Consider the following 19,969-nt stretch of genomic DNA (forward strand, 5'->3'; position numbering starts at 1 on the left):
TATGATCAATATTATAAAATAATAATTGTTATGTCAATAGCATCATTATGATATATTTATGCTGACAATATTGTCATAACAAAATAATCAGTGTTTGAGTCTTCGGGAGGCTCTTTTCCAGGAGATTCTGAGGATGCCTGGTTGTGCTGACTGGTCAAGGTCTCTGCTGGTTGCCATTGGTCACTTCTTGCCTGGTGCTCTCCCAGACTGCACTGCCAATCACCTCTGTGTCAAGCACGTGTGGAAACTCTGTCTGGTCCAAGTATGGGCACACGCCTCTCCGTTTAAGACCCAGGCACAGCTAACACAGGCTGTAATGTTTAACCCCTTCTCTGAGTCTTGAGAATAATATGAGTGAATTACAGGCAGAAAAGGAAGAATTCAACTGGTAGTCAGATGTCAGCGCCCCAGAGTTCATAGGTCATGCCCCCCCCCCCCCACCCCGGGGGCCCATCTGCCCACATCTCTTGGCCCAGGCCTGCAGCCACATTGCTGGGGCATGCTCACTGCTGTGAGAACATCATTTGATGGCCTTATGCCCCCTTCTCACCCAGTCGAAGGAAGCAAAAACCTCTTCACATCATATTTTCTCTGAAGAGCCATATTCTGACTGACATGGAAACGGCCTTCTTCATTATGGAACTGAATTTACATCTCAGTTTGAAGCATCTGCTATCGGTTTAGTTCAGAGGCAACACAAGGTCAACAGATAGATCTTCCTTATATTGAATGACTAAAAAGACCATTAAGGTTGTTTTAAAGAGATAAAGAGAGAGAGTCTATATCAAGGAGAAACTCTAGCTTCTGTTCTGTAGACGCAGCTGATTATAATGTCACCGAACAGTGGGATTTCCAGCTTCTGTGTCTTTATGGTTGGGAGTATGATTGAAGCAGGAAGAAAAAAGTGCTGGGTTTTAAAAATAGCTGTTTGTCCCCTCTACATAATAGTAATCGTAATAACAATAATAACAGCAATAACAGTCATATGTAAAATTCATTGAGCACTTCTGTGTTTGAGGCTCTGGGCCAAAGCACTTTGTGTATATTTTCTTATTTGATCCCTGATAGTGAGGGGAGTCAGAAAAATGGCAGGAATTAGGTATAAATGAACCAAGTTCCACAGCCTGAGTCCACTTAGTGACCTTGGCAATCTCTCTGCATTATTGTTCAGAATAGTAATTATGCTTTCCCATTTACTCTTTCCAAAAAAGAGTAAATTATGTTCTGTCTGCTCTGTTTAATGAGCTTAGAAAAGTGTAACATGTTTAGAAAGAATATCATCCCTAAGATATTAAAAACAAATGGCTAACATGTTCTAACATGTTGGTAATTGTGTCATTCGGAATACAAATCCAGTTGCTGTAACAAAGGCCAAACAACAGCGGCTTAAAGAAGGTAGAAGCTAACTTCCCCCTCGTGTTAAAGTCCGGGAAGCATCTGAGGGTGATATGATGTCTCCATGGTGTTGGGGACTCAGGCTCCTTCTCTGTTGTTGCTCTGCTACTCTTTTTTTAAAAGATTTATTTATTTTAGAGAGAGAGAGGGTGTGAGCCCGGGGAGGGGCAGAGGCAGAGGGAGAGAGGCAGACTCCCCACTGAGCGCACAGCCTGACATAACACGGGGCTCATCCCCGGACCCTGAGATCATGACCTGAGCTGAAATCAAGAGTCAGACGTGTAACAGGACTGAGCCACCCAGGCGTCCCTGCTCTGCTACTCTTAACACCAAGTCTCTATCTCTTGCTCTAAAATGACCCTCCAGTTCCCACTACTGCACTAGTCTAGCCAGCGGATGGGGGAGAGGTAGTGGAGGCATGTCTTTCCCTTTAAGGACTCGACCCTCAAAGCTGCACACACCCCTTACACTTGGATCTCACAGTCCTGGACCTAGTCCTTGGCCACACTTAGCGCCAAAGAAGATGGAGAAATGCAATGCTGTGTGCTCAGGTGGCCAGCTAAAATTCAGGGATCCCACTAATAAAGAAAGGGAGCATGGATATTTTGGGGATTAACCAGCAGCCTCTGCTAAGTTCTTAAAGAACAGTCTTTTTTTTTTTTTTAAGGTTTTATTTATTTATTTGTCAGAGAGAGACACAGCGAGAGAGGGAACACAAGCAGGGGGAGCAGAGGCAGAGGGAGAAGCAGGCTTCCCACTGAGCAGGGAACCTGATGTGGGGCTTGATCCCAGGACCCCAGGATCATGACCTGAGCCGAAGGCAGACGCTTAATGGACTGAGCCACCCAGGCATCCTAAAGAACAGTGTTCTGTTAACTAGAAGATTCACTCTATAAAGAGAGTGATTTTCTAATATGTTTTATTCCCTCTTTTTTATTGCCAACCTTTTCTTCCCACCTCCCTTCCCCCACAAAAAAGTATGTGTTCTTGGAATTGTGTTACAAGGAAGTCAAATTCACAAAAATCTCAATTAAGAGAATGTTCGAACTTAAGTAGAAAGGGTTTTATTTGTTCCAACACTGCTTAAAGCTCTTTCTACAATGTGTTTTCATTAGAACTGTTGAATTGGCTTCCACAATTCTTTGATTATCCAGATCTTGTATTGTCTTGGAGTCATATTTATGAACGTCAAATGTAGCATGATATTGTATGCAAGGGAAGAATAGCTATCTAATGAGCCTTCCTGCGCTGATCTTGCTGATGGTGGGCATGGCATGTCCCTTGCATGGGGAAAATCATTACCCAGGCAAAACAATGCAGGGGCCATTCCCTTAGGCTGAATCAGGTACAGTACTCAGGGTAGGGACTGTCTCTCCTGTGGTTTTCTGTGACCCTCCACCCCCAACCCCAGGCTGGAGCAAGGGCTAAGGTTGAGGCTCAGTAGTGGGTGGGAGGCAGTGGTGTGCTGGCCAATGTCCCCGCCCCCACCAGCATTCTGAGTGTGACTCCAACATGAATGCTAGCTGATATTTTCAATTATGTTAAGAAGTAAAAGAAAAGTAAACGGTGAAGTTGTATATGTTGGAATTTTGCTCGTTTGTTGAGAATGTGATGAACTTCTTCACTGAATTGGATGATAGTTTGTGAAAACCGAAAGTAGTTCAGTTTTTTGTGCTATTCATGGTGTAACAGCCGTAGACAAGGCACACTTTGAAGTTTAATTTGTGTTTTTAACATTTTCTCCATCACTTTCTTAAGTCTGTAAGTCAACAAAAGAGTAACTTCAGCCCTAATTTGTAGCACTCGATAATTTTCAAGGCATAAATATTCCCAACATGTCCAGTTTCAAAGCACCAAGACGACAGCCCCAAGCATGGCGTTGGTCAGAGACATGGGGCCCCACACCCCGGCCTCTGCACATCTCTAGGGGCGCGGTAACAAAATAGTTAGAAAGTCATGAGTTTTGAGTATCGATTACCTTTCTTTTTAACGTATTTTAAATTAATACTCTGTAAGTATACATACTTTAATGTTCAGCAATCACCGTGTTTAACCAATAACTTGCAAGTCATCCCTCATGGCCCAGTATAAGCCAGCTCCAACCTCCCACTGCTCTGAGTACTCCTAAGCACACAATCCGGTACCTGGATGCGCCCTGTGTCCTCTCCCATCTACAGCGTGGACCCCACGCCTGCTGATGCAGAGAACTTGGCCTCCTCGCCAGTTTCTGTAAGAAACCCAATCACACCACGCATTCTTTGAAATGTGTGGTCTCTACTAAAGATTGTTGGGGTCACAGGGCATAGTGGACAGCATTCCATTAAATAATTCTCACGGGGAGATCCATTTTTCTGAATTTCACTTTATCCCGTGATGGTGTTTTGTGTTTTCCCTTTTCTTTCTTCTCTCTCCTGGTACCCTGGAGTACTGGGTTCATCGTCTCCTCTCTCAGCTTCCCTCTGTCTAGGAGGAAACTAAACCAATCTTCCCTGCCCTCGGCAAAGCAGCATCCCCCCCCCCCCACCCTCACCTCCGCTCTTCACCAGTCTCAGGGGTTCTCTGGGTCCAGAGGAGAATCTGAACCCAGCACAGAGATGGTGGGAGAAAGCTCCAGAATCCTCACCCTATCCCCACCCTGTTTGCACCTCTGAAAGGCATGAGAGAGCTGGCCCATTTCCTTCCCACCTTCAGGCATCCCCTCTGTCTTCATTGTCATGTAGGCAGTTTATTGTATTGGGGTAATTTTATTTTCCTAGAGAAGTTTTAGTTCCAAGAAAGCTTACCTACCATCTCAGCTTTAACTGAGGGACATGTTGCCAAAGCAGGCCTCAAGGCCAAAGGATAGTGGCCCCTCCATCCCTTAGGTGTTTAATCTCTCCTCCAAGTGCAGGGAGAAAAAGGTATGGGTGGACCCAGAAACAGGCTGACTCCTAGGAATGGAATTAGGTCATTGGCTATGAACTTCTTGTTGTTGGAGCTGATTTGCATTTCCAACAGGCAAGTTTTTAGACTAAAGTCTGAGGTTAAACACAGTGAGGTATTCAATTTTCCCTAACTGCTCCCCACAGCATCTCCTCAGAACCCTGAGGGAGTTTTGGGTGGAGAAAGAGCATGAGTCTAAAGAAGGAATGTGCCCCCAAGAAAAGCTATGGCAGGGACATGAACAAAACTATCCTCAAATAAAGGTGGGGAGGGGAAGGAGGGGAGGATGAACATGATTTTTAAAAAAATACGGCATATTAGGTTCCTAGGGCTGCTGTAACAAAGTACAAAGAACTGGGTGGCTTAGACAACAGAAATTTATTGTCTCACAGTTCTGGAAGCTGGAAATCCAAGATCAAGGTCTATGCCTTGGCTCGTCGATGGTGTCCTTCCGGTGTCTTCATATCGTCTTCCCTCTATACTCGTCTGTCTCTGTCCAGATTTCACCTTTTATAATGACACAGTCATATTGGATTAGGGCCCATCCTAATGACCTCATTTTAACTTGATTTTCAGCAAAGATCCGATTTCCAAATAAGGTCACATTCATGGGTCCTGTGGGTTAGGGCTTCAACATCATTTTGGGGGACACATTTCAACCCCTAATGTCCAGTAATATAATAATCTTTGTCTTTTAACTAGGCATTTAGTCCATTTATGTTTAAAGAAATTACTGATAAATTTAGGTTTAAATATATATCTTATTTTGTGTATTCTATTTGTCCCACTCATTCTATGCTCCTTTTACCCATCTCTCCTGCCTTCTTTTGGACTTTTTTTTTTTAGTATTTAATTTTTTTCTACTCATTGAAAGTTAAGCACTCTGTTTTTTATTGTATTACCATCTGGCTTGTAGCAGTATCTTTTCAGAGATCTGCACACTCCCCTACCCCAATATTAAGGCAGCTTTCCTTATTGTCAGGTGTGGGTGGGGAGCAGGTGGGACAAGTTTACAACTGGCTCATCCTTCCCTGAGGTCATAGCCCTTTGGATGAGCCCTGACCTCCATACCAATTCCCAAGGCCTAGATTTCACTTATATTTCAGCCTGATAATTTTTAAAAGATTTTATTTATTTATTTATTTGAGAGAGGGATTTTATTTATCTGTTTGAGAGAGGGGGGAGGAGCCGAGTGAGAAGGACAAGCAGACACCGTCTGGGGATGGAACCTGATGTAGGGCTCGATCCCACGACCCTGAGATCATGACCTGAGCTGAAATCAAGAGTCAGACGCTTAACTGACTGAGCCACCCAGGTGTGCCTGGTCTGATAATTCTTTATATATTGTCAGCTCCTCTCTACTTTCATTAATCTTACATTTTATCCATTATTTGTGGCTGTTTTCAACTGATCCAAAGAACCTACTTTTCTATATTTCTAGAAATAGAATTCCAAAGAAATTTAGGCTGGCACATTTCTTCTAATCAACATTCAAAATGTGGCACTGACACTGGTTTTGTCTCAAATGCTTTAATGTTTTCAGAAGTAGTCTAATGCAGGGTATATACACATTACGGATTAGAAGAGAATTTAGAAACCAACAATCTACCCAATCCCATGGCTTTGGAAGGTGAAGCCCAGAAGCTCTGAGTGAGTTGCTCAGAGTCCCATGTGAGTTGGTGGCAGACCCAGGATTCAAACCCCAGTCCTGTCTCTGAGCCCCGTGTTCCAGCCACTGCCCTGCCGGGCATCAGTGATGTGTAGCTGATGACTGAAATCATACCAGTTCTCAGTGTCCATCTCCCGGGGGAGGAAATATGGCTTCTCTCCTTCTCGTCATGCCCTCCCCCGATTCTATCAGCAATAGTAATAAACATTTACTGAGTCCTCACTTTGCACTAGCCCTATGCTAAATGTTTACATTTAAATCTTGCCACATCCCTGTGAGGGGATATTATTATCCTCACACAGGTAAGGAAAGGCAGGCTCCAAAATCCTAAGTAATAAGAGCTCTTCATGCTGAGTGTCTGAGCTGGACTTTGAGCCCAGATCCAAACGCTAGTGTTCCAATGTATGTGCCCACTGCCATCCCGAACTTATTCTTAAATTTTGCTTTGTTGCTTCCTCTCTGCTGATGTGCAGGCGGTCTCTACACATCATACTCCCTCAACCACATTCTCTGTCCTCAGATTATCAACCTCTTGCTATCAATGTATGAAACATTGTTTAGTTAGTACTTGTTTCTGCCACACTGGCATATTTCTAGAAAAATACTTCAATTTTTACGTCAGCTAACCCCTTCTCCATTAGTGGCCCCTGGCCACACATCTCAGTTTGCGAAGAGACCCTCCCCTTCCCCAACTCTTTCCAGTGGGTTCTCTAGCAAATGTCTCAGAGAAGGTCTCCCAGAAAGACAGCTGGAGCAAGAAACTCTCCAGGCCCTTATTTTGGATCTGTCAGTGGAAAAGAAAGATGAGCTGCTTCCACATTCTCCAGCCCCCTTTGGTGGAGAGGCCAGCTGGCAGGGGCCGACCCTCTACTCTTTTGCTTCACCCACCATGATACTCTACTCCAGCAAAGCACAGCCCCTTGGGCAGCTGCTGGCGACCACACCCTGGATGAGGAGTCACCACACCCTTTTGATGGAGGTTTTGAATTTCAGGTGAAGGTGCCAACTTTGCCAGCATCTGTGCAAGGCTGTTGGCTTTGAAGGCCAAGGATTAGCACCAGTATATGTCAGAGCATGGTGTCCTGGGCACCTAATCTCTCTCTAGTCTTATGCTTCCAAGAAAGAAGCTTTGTCTCCCTTCTTCCTTTCCATTTTACCCAGTTTATTCTGCCAGATCCTGGTTTTTTTTTTAAGATTTTATTTATTTTTTGACAGAGAGAGACACAGCGAGAGAGAGAACACAAGCAGGGGGAGTGGGAGAGGGAGAAGCAGGCTTCCCGCCGAGCAAGGAGCCCGATGCAGGGCTCGATCCCAGGACCCTGGGATCACGACCTGAGCAGAAGGTAGATGCTTAACGACTGAGCCACCCAGGCGCCCCTGCCAGACCCTGTTTTTAATACTTTAAAAATAAACTATATTTTAGAATAGGTTTAGATTTACAGGAGAGTTGCAAAAGTAAAAACAGAGAATTCTCATATACCCCATACCTACTTTCTTCTATCGTTAACATTTTATATTACTAGGACACATCTGTCTCAATTAGTGAACCAATAATAACACATCATTATTTAATCATGTCCATATTTTATTCAGATTCATTAGTTTTTCCCTATTCTGTTCCAGGATCCAGCCAGAATATTAACATTTAGTCATCTCGTCTCCTTAGGCTCCTCTGGGGTGTGAAAGTTTCTCAGAGTTCCCTTGTTTTTGATGACATTGGCAGTTTTGAGGAGTATGGGTCAAGTGTTTGGTAAAATGTTTATAACGTGGGTTTGTCTGATGTTTTTCTAATGATTAGACTGGGGTTATGGGTTTTGGGGAAGAAGATTTCAGAGGTAAGGTGTCATTCCCATCATGCCATGTCAAGGGTGCATACTATCAACGTGGCTTATCACTGTCGATGGTGACCTTGATCACCTGCCTGAAGTGGTGTTTGACGGGTTTCTCCACTGCAAAGTTACTTTCCCCACATTTCCATCCTGTCCTTTTGGAAGGAAGTCACTATGTGGAGCTCACACTTAAGGAGTGGGAAATTAAGCTCCACAATAAACTATTTGGAATATTTATGCATAAGAGTTTTGTCTGTTCTCCTCCATGTATTTATTTAGTCAATCATTCATTTATGTCAGTATGGAGTCATGGATATTTATTGTATACTTTGAATCATAATCTATTACTCATTATTTGTTGCTCATATTGCTCCAGATTTGGACATTGGAAGCTCTTTCAGTTGACTCCTGTGTTCCTATGACCTACCCTCATCATTGTGTGTGTGTGTGTGTGTGTGTGTGTGTTTAGTACTCTCTTACTTTCTGGGACAAGACGCCCCAGGCTCATCTTGTATATTTCCTGCCCTTGTCCTTGAATCAGCCATTTCTCCAAGGAGCCCTTGTTCCTTTTATTGAAGAATGGTATTAGAAACCAAGATAGGAGTGTTCTTTTTTTTTTTTTAAGATTTTATTTATTTGACAGAGAGAGAGAGAGAGACAGTGAGAGAGGGAACACAAGCAGGGGGAGTGGGAGAGGGAGAAGCAGGTTTCCCGCCGAGCAGGGAGCCCGATGCGGGGCTCGATCCCAGGAGCCTGGGACCATGACCTGAGCCGAAGGCAGATGCTTAATGACTGAGCCACCCAGGCGCCCCAAGATAGGAGTGTTCTGTTTTATTTTGTCCATTTAAAAATCAAAACACAACAAAAAAGCAATTTGAAAAACCCCAGCAATTTTGTTTTGTTTTATTTTGTCCATTTAAAAAACAAAATGCAACAACAAAAAAAATAAAAAAAAAACAAAACCAGCAATGGCAAAGACAAATGTCCTGCCAGAGAATAGCATCCCTGTATGTTGGGGGATACCGGGAGCCCCTCAATTCCACATGTAGGAGAGGCCCTGACAGAGGGGCCCCACATCACACCATAGGACATTCCTAGCCACTGGGCTCATTTCTATTTTAGGAGCCCTCTAAAACATATGTGACTCCCTTTCCTAGGCCAGGTTTTTTTCCTTTATATTAGGCAATGAGATGAAAATTTCAGCATGCTAGGTCAAAGGTATGCCTCCTGATGATCTATTCTCTTACCAAGAAGAATTTTTAAAAAGTCATATACCACCCACAGTTGCATGAGATTTCTTTGTTCAGAAGTCCCAGCGGTTGTTTTAGGGGTTGGATGAATGCCGAAGTTTTGCCCTGCAACCAGCTGACTTATTCTAATTCCTTCAATTGCTTTATCTGAGCAGAAATGATGGGCAGAGGTAACAGCCAACTATAATTGTATTAATTGTATTACTTCCTTGGAGGTGGGTTCAACGAACAGATCCTTTTCTAATAAATATTAAAATAGTGAGCAAGCATTAGATGTTAGGGTTATTACTACGCTTATATGAACAGGAAACGGTGACCGGCAATCTAAGTCTTAGCTGCCATCCCTATCCTCACCATCATCACTGCTGTCACATCACCATCCTTCTAGGGAAGGGTTGCGAGGATCTTTGTGTGATTAACTTAAAGACCACAGAGGGAAAAATGATGACTTGCCAAATCTTGCTTTTTCCCCACCAACATCATCATCTGTATGTTGGTTGGAGGGCTTTAAGCCTGTAATGGAGGACTTAGCCAAGGCCTTCTAGAGCCTGCTGCCCACAGTCCTTGGGGACTGCCACTACCAGCTTCTCCACTGCAAGCCATGCAGGGCAGCCTATCATTCCTAGAAGGACTGTCAGAGGGACCAGCGCAACCTGGGAGGACAGGCAGGGTAACTATAGCTCTTGTCACACTTGGTGGGTGAGGGAACCATGCCAAAGTCATGGTGACTGAGTCACAGCAGGTTTCTTGTCCCCTCCTTCCCACCACTGAGGTTTCTTTGAGATTATTTTTATAGTATTTAGCAGAGCGTAGCTACATGGTGCGCCCTTTAATTTTTCAAATGCTAAACACAGAATAAGATGAAATCTCTGTTAATTGTAGCTTCTGACTAACATTTGGTCTCTTGCCAGAGCCCCGGAATCTGCACCCATACAGCCCTGTGCAACCCGGGTGCTCACTTGTGACTGATCTCATTTTAAATTCATTTCAGTGAATTTAAATTCATTTCCCCACATCGTCACTCAGCAGCCACACCCTACTCCCCACTTGTCCCGCCTCCTAGTTCATGAACACGCCCTCCTACATCCTCACACTCAGGCTTCCAGCATCACTGAGAAATTAGAAGCCACCAAAAGAGACCTTTTGTAAGTTCCCATCTCCACATCCATACCCCCCCCAAATCCATTATACTCTGCTTTGCAGTAAAATAGATGAAAGGTCCCTGTTTCTTTCTGCAGCCTTGACACAGCCCTCCCACCCCCCGCCTCCATTCACTAAATCTCACCCCCCTCACCTACTCAAAGTCCTGATGCCGCTAGGTCTCCAAGCACTCCCCTGGATCATCCTTCTTTCCCTCTCAGCTGGAGTATTTCCATCAGCATTCAAGCATGTCTCTCCCATCTCAAAAAAAACCAAAAAACAAAAAACAAAACATATATATATATATATATACTAAAAGGTTTTTTTAATGTTTTAATTGTGGTAAAAGACACGTGGCATAAAATGTACCATCATACCCATTTCTAAGTGTATGGCTCAGTACTAAGTATATTCACATTGTTGTGCATTAGATCTCCAGAACTTCACCTTGCAAAACAGAAACTCTGTCCCCAACTCCCCATTCCCTCCCTGGAAAACACTATTCTACTTTCTGTTTCAATGAACTTGACTCTTCTAGGTACCTTAAATTAGTGGAATCATGCAATATTTGTCTTTTTGTGACTGGCTTATTTTACTTAGCAAATATGTTCCAGGCTCCTCCATGTTGTAGCATGTGCCAGAATTCCCTTCCTCTTTAAGGCTGAGTAATATTCCTTCGTGTATATACCGCCTTACGTCTACCCACCCACCCGTCAGTGGACGTTGGTAGCCGCGGTCTTGTGGCCGACTGTGACTAGTGCTGCTATGGGCAGGGCTGTACAAACACCTCTTGGAGATTCTGCTTTCAATTCTTTTGGATGTAGACCCAGAAGTGGAATTGCTGGGTAATTCTATTTTAAATTTCTTAGGAACCACTATACTGCACCTTTTTACATTCCTGCCAACAGTGCACAAGGGTTCTGATTTCTCCACATCCTCGCCAACACTTATTATTTTTTATTTGTTTTTGATAGTAGCTATCCTAGTGGGTGTGAGGTGATATCTCATTGTGGGGCAAAAATTACTTGATCTGACTTTTCTTCCTTGCTATGGCTAATCTTTGGCTCCCCTTTCAGACAACCTCCTTGAAAGACTTGACTTTAACTCCTGATCCCAATGCTTCCCTTCCCGTTATCTCTTGAGCTAATTCCAATCAGGTTCTCATCCCACCCTCTGCACTACCACCTCTCTTGCTGAGAAGTTGCTACATCTAAAGACCACTTCTAGTCTTCCTTGATCAGAGGTTTTGACATGGCTGACCACTGTCTCCTTCATGAAACACTTTCTCTGTTTGGCTCCCAAAAGACCACACTCTCCCAGTTTTCTTTCTACCCCACTGGATGTCCTTCCTGGTTTCTTTTGCTGGTTCCTCCTCATCTCTCCAACTCCTCATGTTGGAGTCTTGCAGGGCTCAGTGCTTGATTTTTCTCTTCTCCATCTGTACTCCTTCTGTTATTCTCTGATGAACTCACCCATTATCATGGCCTTAAATATCAACTCTATATTGATGATTCAATATAGCGGGGTGGGGTCTGCATATATGGGTGGGGTCTGCATATATATTAACAACAGAATGCACACCCTTGCTACTCAAAGTGTGGTTCATGGACTAGCAGCATCAGCACTGCCTAGAAGCTTGTTAGAAATGCAGAATCTCAGGCCCCACCCCAGAATTCCTGAATCAGAATCTATATTTTAATAGGGCCCCCAGGTGACTGATTGCACCTTAAATTTGAAAAGCAGCGGAGCAGTGGCCTCAACCTTAACTACGTATTAGAATCATCTGAGTACCTTTTAAAACTCCTGATGCCTTGGTCCCACTCCCAAAGAATGATTTAATCGGTCTGGAGTAGAGAACAGACACAGGTCAGTGGTGAAGAAATGAAGTGACTGAACTATTCATGATTTTTTGGTGGAGAACAAGGATTAGACAATTTTCTGTCAAACCTTGGTATGGAGAGTGACTTGTTGGCGTTGACACAATCAACCACCCAGTCATCCCCATCTTATTCCATGACAGCAAATTGCAGCTCCTCATCTGTGATTTCAAATGAGTCCTTCAAGGCAGCTGCTTCTCACCACCAGAGAATACACTCATGTCCACACTCGGGCTACCCTTGACAGTTTCTGCTGTAGGAAATAAACACCGAGCAGTATGGCAGCCCCTTGGAGGAACGGTTTCTGCTTTCTTTTCTAGCAGGATCCAGTGATCTTTGTGAGCTGAAAGCTCAGCAGAGATTAAGGAGGGCTTCGGAATTGGTCCCTGGGTAGCTGTCAGAAAAGCCCTGTCCATAGGATTCTAGGGATTCGAAGCCTGGGAACTGTCCCCTACCGTGCATTCTGCACTCAGAAGGCTCATAGGCTTCAACTGTTCATACCTCTTGTATTCCCACACTCCCTGCCTGACACCAGTCATTTCCTGGGTGGCTCCACTGTAAGGGTGGGGTGCAGAGCTGATCTCTGAATTTGACCCCAAACATGAATCTTGATCATGAGCTTGAATCTGAAGCTCAGCCCCTTAGCTGAATAATAGAAAGGTGTGGAAACATGATAGAGGAGAAATGGTTAACTGATATCCAGGAAAAATTGGGGGCAAGTGTAGAGAGCATTTCCAGATTTTCCTTGACCAAATGGGCTCTGTCTTGCAGCTCAAGTCTCGGGTTCTTATGACTCCTTTAGCCCTCTCACCTCCGCGAAGCACACCGGAGCCCGACCTCAGCTCCATCCCTCAGGATGCAGCCACCATACCCAGCTTGGCGGTCCCACAGGCTCTGACAGGTAGGTCAGCTGAATGACCTCTAAGGCTGTGATGGCCAGCCTGCCATCTAGCAGTTACTCTGTGAACTGGAGAGCTGCCACTGAGATAGCTCTAATGAAGGATTTAGTTGTTAGCTAGACAGCAGGGAGGACGACCAAATTCTCTGAGAACATTAGCTTAAGTGTCTCACAGATAGGATTACTTGAAACTTGGTTTTCAGGGCATCTCGGGTTCACCTGGTTACCTTGGGGTGGGACTAGAAAAGGTGGTTTGGTGGCCCAGTGTTTTCTTTTCAGAGCCATGTTTACTTTGCACCAGGAGTGAGCCTGCTTACCTTGAAGAGCTTCCATCCCTGTGTTTGTGCTTCCAGATCTCCTAAGGACCCTAACCTCCCTTAATCCCACCTGCTGTCTCCAATCCAATCAGAGTAGAATTCAGTCCAGTCTTTCTTACGGGGTGTCCACCAACGAACATTTCTATCATCAGAGTACCAGCAGTAGGATGGCATTGCTCTCTCTCTCTCTCTCTCACACACACACACACACTGTCCCCCTCTTCACAAGCCACCCCTACTCCCATCCCACTTGAATCCCTTCACTTTCCCTCCCATTGCTCTTAGGTAAAAACCAAACTTGTTTATGTGGCCAACAGAGCCCTGCAGTTCATTGCTCTCCTCTCAGTCCCTAGAGCCCCCCATAGCATTTCAACATATTGCCTTCCCTCTATCTGGAATGATCTCCTCTCTGGTCACCCTTCTCATCCCTTGCATCTCAGTTCAGGCATACTTTGCTCCAGAAGGCCTTCCCTGACTTCCCTGCCAGGGTCCTCAGGATCGGCCCTCCTAGCACCTCCCCAGTGTGACTTGAAGTGACAGTCCCACCTGGCTTCCTCTAGTGCTCTGAGTAGCTCCGCCTTCCCAGTGGGGCCCCAAGCTCTGTGAAGCCAGGGACCGCGCGAATCTGTAGGGCCTACCTAGCACAGTGCCCGGCATGAAGGTCTCTTATTGATTAGATTTCCTTAATCATCTGGGATGAGTACAAGAGAAGGCAGCCTGGTGGAGTGGAAAGAGCACAGACTTTGACAGCAGAAAGACTTGAGTCCAAATCCCTGTTGCACCTCTAATTACACTTTAGACTTTAGCGCAGCCATCCAACCGTTAAGCCTCATTTCTTCATTAGTTTCTTCATTAGTGAAGGAAGTAATCATATCCCACTCCCAGGCTTGTCTTGAGATTCAAACAAGAGAAAATATAGGAGGTGCCTGGAATAGAGTAGGGGCTCAATAAAAACTAATTTTCTTCACCTTTGTTGTTACTGTTTAATCCTTCCCATATCCTACTGGTCTCTTCTTCAAGTCCCTTTTGAACGCTCCTTTGCCCTAGTGACCCCCAAGGTAAGATCCTCATAACCTGGGATGGGGGGGATAGATGAAGAGTCATTGCCATAGGGAAGAAAATGTGACACCTACCATTAATACGTATTTTTATCTCATCCTTTAAAATTTCCTATTTCTTGGTTATGTTTTAAAATGCATGCAATATATTAAAACAGTCAATAATGTATATATTTATGTATATAAATAAATAAACACATTTTGGGACATGTGCTCAAATATACCAATGGGGTGTGTGACTTTAAAAGTGTGAGGACCATTGGTTAGGCTCACCTAAATGGGCAGCTGAGTACTTAATATCTCTGAGATTATAAATAACACTCTCTTTAGAAATTCATTGAGTAGGTAGTGTTTGGTGTAATCAGCATCATCTTAATTTTTTTATTCACTGAAAGTTAACAAAAAAAAATTGGCAAACATTATGTGTAGCTTAACAGCTCCTTTGGAGGAGGAGGGAAGATTTTGTATGTGTACATGCCCAGTATGGAAATACATTTATACACATGGTCCACACGGACCTCCATAATTGTCTGCAATTCCGATTTGACTACATCTGAGGGGACCCACCTGTCTATCTGTTTCCAACCAAGGATTCTCTTGGGAGCGAGCCCTGGAAGTTGGGAGTGATGGGCTCTTTTGCCTCTTGTACTTCTCAAGTTGGGAGGAATCAGTCCCACCTTTGTTTGTTTCAGCTTTCTCAAGGTGAGGGCCAAGGGGGCATGGCTGAGCCTCCCCCCCGCCACACACACACACACAGGAACAGCCCCCTGGTCTGATGTGACCGATGCTGAGGGCTTTGTGGGTCTTTGTTTCCACAGTCTGCCTGTACGTCAACAAGCAAGCCAACACGGGGCCGTACCTGGAGAGGAGGAAGCTGCAGCAGCTCCCCGAGCGCTTTGGGCCTGAGAGGCCATCGGCGGTCTTGCAGCAAGCCGTACAAGCGTGCATCGACTGTGCCCACCAGCAGAAGCTGGTCTTCTCCCTGGTCAAACAGGGCTATGGTGGCGAGGTGGTGTCAGGTAAGGCCCTGGGGCAGGTTGTATGAGGAGGGCCTGCGTGTCTCTCTGAAGAAGAAAGAAGCCATAATCAGGCTTGGGGGGACTGTGGTTGTAGCCAGAGTCTGTCTTCCATCTGCTGATCTCCAGGGGCCTTAAATGAGCCTGTGTGCTGGAGGCCTTTCTCTGGGCTTGAGGAGAAAAGGCTTCCAGACCTGGACAAGAAGACAGAACATCTGAATCCTCTTTCACTACCCCCCACTTCCAGCTCATCAGTAAATCCTATTGCTCTAGCTTTAAAATATATCCAGAATCCAGCCACATTTCACCACTCACAGCAACCACTCTGGTTCTTTAAAAGTCGAAGTCAGATCATGCCCCTCCTCTGCCCTACACCCTCAGTGGTTCACTCCAAGAGAAAGCCCATGTCCTTAGGAGGACCCAGAGGCCCTAAGTGACCTGGCTCCAGCTATCTCTTTGATCTCCTGGTCACTCCTCTTGAGTCCCCACTCTGCTGCAGCTATGGTGACCTCCTTGCTGTTCCCTCTGAACCACACCCTGCCTCAGGGTCTTTGTACCTGCTCTTCTGTCTGGAATGCTCTTACCCCAGCTATCCAAGTGTGACTTGCTCCTCGACTTTCTTCAGGTTTCTACTCAAATGGCGCCTTATCCAAGAGCCTTATTCTGACCACTCTGTCTAAAATATCATCCCTTGTCACTATCTATTCTCCCGTACTCTGCCTCATTCTTTCTTCATGGCACCATGAGCAGTGGGGAAGCTCATGGTCCCAAGGACCTCTCAAGGGCTGGGTTGTTGTCTTTTTTAAAAGATGCTTCAGGGTCAGTCCCTTCTCCCGTTGTCACCGTCCTCCAGTTTCAGCCCCGCCCCAGCAGCTTCCAGTGGGAGTGGCAGCGTCACCCCAAGTGAGAGGCAGAGTTGGGAGCTCTGCCCCCTTCAAATGTTTGCCTGCAGAGGTTCTTTCCACCCTCCCCGAGGCTCTCTACACAATTGTTGTCACCACCTGCCCTTAAGCCCTGGAGCACCAGGTCTTTGCAAGATGTCTTAATTCCAAGGGGACAGACTGGTGTCTTCTTTGGCCCAGTATCAAGGGCATGGCCTCCATATTACCAGGGAATAGGGGGAAGATTCCCCAGCAATGGGGGTGGTGCAGATGAATGACCCTGCCTGCTGTCTAAGAGAGGGGACAGGAGGGGGGCCTCTAATGTCGCTGGGCATTTTATTTAACCCTCAATCCCCAGGGCTTGGGGTGGGGAGGTTGTCCAACACAGCTTCCCCAGCTGTGATTGGTTCTGCCCACCTTCTGGAGCTCCCTCTGAGCAGGAAGCTGGGTCTGACTTGCTGGTAACTGATTAAAATAGAACTTGGCAAGGTCCAGGTGCGTGCGTCTGACCCAGGGTGACTTTTAAGAAACTTTAGCAGAAGCAGAGACGGGAGGAAGAAGTACTGCACCAAGAGAGGCCAGGAGGAGAGTCTTGTTGTCAGCTTTCTGAGAGCCCGCTGGCCATTCTTCGCCCGATTTTTGTCTGAGAGCCAGGTTCTCAAACCCGGGCTGCCCTCTGAGGTTGAAGGCCTTGTCCTTTTCCTTGCTGAGTAGCAGGGCTCAAGACACTGACACGGTGCTAAGAGAAAGCTCTTCCTGTACTGTGTGCCCACGTTCTTGAGCAAATCCCATCTGAGTTTTTTGTGTTCTCCCTCCCTAAGCTGGGAGAGCCAACCCCATTTTCCCTGCTCTCTTGCTCAGCGTTTCAGTGGCCTCGGGCCTTGGCACCGGGAGCAGGTTTTGCAGTGCCTGGCACCAATACAAGCCTGGGCAGAGCCCTGCTGCCAACTTTCCCTGGGCTGAGGGATTCCCAGAGCTGAGCCCTTGGTCTTAGTGTCCTGGAGAATGCAGTAGCACTGGGGGACTCCTCGTGCTGCCTCCTTGAGGTCGCGAAGTGGCAAGGTGGTCTTTCACATTACTGATGGTGATAGGGAAGCTCAGCGAGGCCGTGATAGCACGAAGCTAGCACCAAGCTCAGGGAGGGACTCGAGGAGAAATAGTTAGACTCGCCCACTCTGTACTTAGAACCTAATCCTTAGGGCACTGCTTTCTCAACGTTCCCATGGCACAGCACAGAAGATGGTGACGTTGGTGCTGGCACAGTGGGCTAAAGGAACCAGACTGTCATGGGTGGGCCCAGGGCCACCCCAAAGGCTAAAGGAGCAGTAATGCAGTACCCCATGACCCTCATGCTCTGCCTGAGCCACACTATCCCAGAGGGGTAGACCTTATGGTGTCACGGATGCCACGTCTGCTTCTAGGAGGTGGCCCTTCCAGGCACCTCTGGGAGTGTCTGCACACTGATCTATGGGGCAGACCCGATGACCCAGACTCTGCTGCTATGGGTGCGGTTTCCATCACACTAGGTCTTCTAAAATATCGGAGGCCAACAGCAATGCTCACACTAAGAGGGAATTTCCAGAGTGTCTGAGTGGCTATGATAATCCCCTTAGTGAGCACGTGGGCAGCTCTTTGCCGGCTCTCCCGAACAGAGTCACCCGCAGTATTAACGTGACAGGTAAGTGCCACTTAGAAGCCACGTGAGCCAGAAAAACCGCTCTATGCCCTCTTCTCAATTTCCTCCTCTGTAACATGGGGTAATAACCTCTTGTCTACTGTCCTAACCAGATAGTTAGGCGGCCTGAATGAGGTGATGGATATGAATGCTCTTGTCAAACTATAAAGAGCTATATACACACAAAAAAAATGGATTCTTTTGATTTCTAATTAAAATGTTTTGTTTTGTTTTAGTTCTAAAATCAAACCAGCTCTGGTATTGCCCCTGCCAGGTGCCTGCTTTTGGGAGATAAAACATGAAAAACAGGGCTGCCCTCTAGGTGTTGACAATGAGTAGCTGAGGCCTAGCTGGGAGCAAAATATCCTTTTAGGGTCTGCTCCTGTGTTCCTCACAGTGGAGCTGGTATGCAAGCTTCATGGGGTGAGAGAGGCTGTGAGGACAATTACAGAAAGGAACATGCTGGAAGAAACATGTTTCTTCTAAGTTCTGGTAACGCTGTAGACATCAGATTTCATCTAGAATCACTACGGAGAGATTATTGTTCTTTTTAAAGCTTCCTCCCCAGGAGAGTAGAAAGAACCCTGAGTTCTGTGATGCTGGATTAGAGCTAGAGACCTCAGCATGAACTCAGGTTTATTTGGATATCTCTATCTAGATCTAGACCTACCTATCAATCTATTGATTGACCTAGCTCTATCCATCTCTCTCTCTCTCTCTCTCTATATATATATGTATAGATACAGACAGAAGGATAGAGACATAATCTTAATAGGATTGTATACATGCATATCTTTCTTAGCTCTCCCACTGAAGAGATCCAGAGCTACTGACCCAGTAGCCATGAACATATCCAGTGCCCAAATCCTCGTTTCTAAATATCATTCTTTAGTAACAAGGAACCGGGGCTGTTGGAGAAAAAGCTGATTTTAGGGCAGGGCAGGGAAAATATAAGATGAATCTGAAACATATTGAAGCTTCAGTAACCAAAAAGTTGCTAAAAAAAAAAATGGAGGCATGTCATAGGGACACAGGACACTGAAAGTCCCAGAGACAAAAGATGGAACAATTTGAGCAACAAAATAAATAACATAGTATTAGATAACCCACAGTACAAAATAAATATATTGTGTCTATACTGATATTAATAAATGAATGAATGAAGGAAGGAAGGAAGGAAGGAAGGAAGGAAGGAGAACGGACAATTCTTTCTTATAGAAGAATTCCAAATGATACAGAGACTCTCCCCTCCTCAGGAGGTAGAGCTTAATCCCTCCACCGCCCTTGAGTGTGGGCACGACCTTTTGACTTATTTCCAAGGAATGGAATATGGAGAGTACAGTGGAGAAATGCAGCAAACCCCATGTGGCCAGGTGATGAAGGCTGACATCCCAGTGTTGTCATGCGGACATCACGTACCCCTGATCTGATGTGATGAGAGGGGCACTTCACTTCTTCCCCCAAAACCTTAACCCCAGTCAGATCATGAGAAAAACATCAGACAAACCCAAACTGAGGGACATTTTACAAAATACCTGACCGGTACTCTTCAAAACTGTCAAGGTTATGCGAAACAAGGGAAGACCGGGAACCAGTCCCAAGCCAGAGGAGACTAAGGAGACCTGGCAACTAAACCCGGGGTGGGCTCCTGATGAGATCCTGGAACACAAACAGGGCATTGAGCGGAGAAACAGGTGAAATCCGAATAAAGCTTAGTTAAAAACAAAGCACAGCTGGACAAACGAAAACCTCCTTCTACAGACCTGTGGCTTTGTTGTGCCCCACTCTGAGTTGCTGGCTCTGTGGCTTTCCAGTCTCGGCGTCCTTTGACGGGAAACAGCACCTGCGGAGCCTGCCTGTGGTGAACAGCGTCGGCTACGTCCTTCGCTTCCTCGCCAAGCTGTGCCGAAGCCTCCTGTGTGATGACCTCTTCAGCCACCAGCCCTTCCCTAGGGGCTCCGGTGGCTCTGAGGAAGCCCAGGACAAGAAGGAAGGCAGGATGGAGTCAGGTAGGCTCTGTCCGTCTGTCTTCCCTGTGCCTG

At 45.8% G+C, this 19,969-nt stretch overlaps 1 protein-coding gene across 6 annotated transcripts in view; it reads left to right on the top strand.

Annotated features, from left to right (window-relative positions):
- SCML4 (Scm polycomb group protein like 4) overlaps positions 1–19,969 on the top strand; it is a 114,952-nt gene that overhangs the window by 55,585 nt on the left and 39,398 nt on the right. For 5 of the 6 annotated variants that reach the window (XM_078054915.1, XM_078054912.1, XM_036080227.2 and 2 more), the window contains 3 exons: positions 12,854–12,983; positions 15,174–15,374; positions 19,742–19,936. In XM_078054915.1, coding sequence (XP_077911041.1) covers positions 12,872–12,983; positions 15,174–15,374; positions 19,742–19,936 — 508 coding nt within the window. In that variant the 5' untranslated portion in view covers positions 12,854–12,871. The remainder of the gene's footprint in view (positions 1–12,853; positions 12,984–15,173; positions 15,375–19,741; positions 19,937–19,969) is intronic. The other variant, XM_078054916.1, reaches the window with a different exon arrangement.

Source organism: Halichoerus grypus, chromosome 9, assembly GCF_964656455.1.
Source record: "Halichoerus grypus chromosome 9, mHalGry1.hap1.1, whole genome shotgun sequence".
Taxonomy (NCBI): Eukaryota; Metazoa; Chordata; class Mammalia; order Carnivora; family Phocidae; genus Halichoerus; species Halichoerus grypus.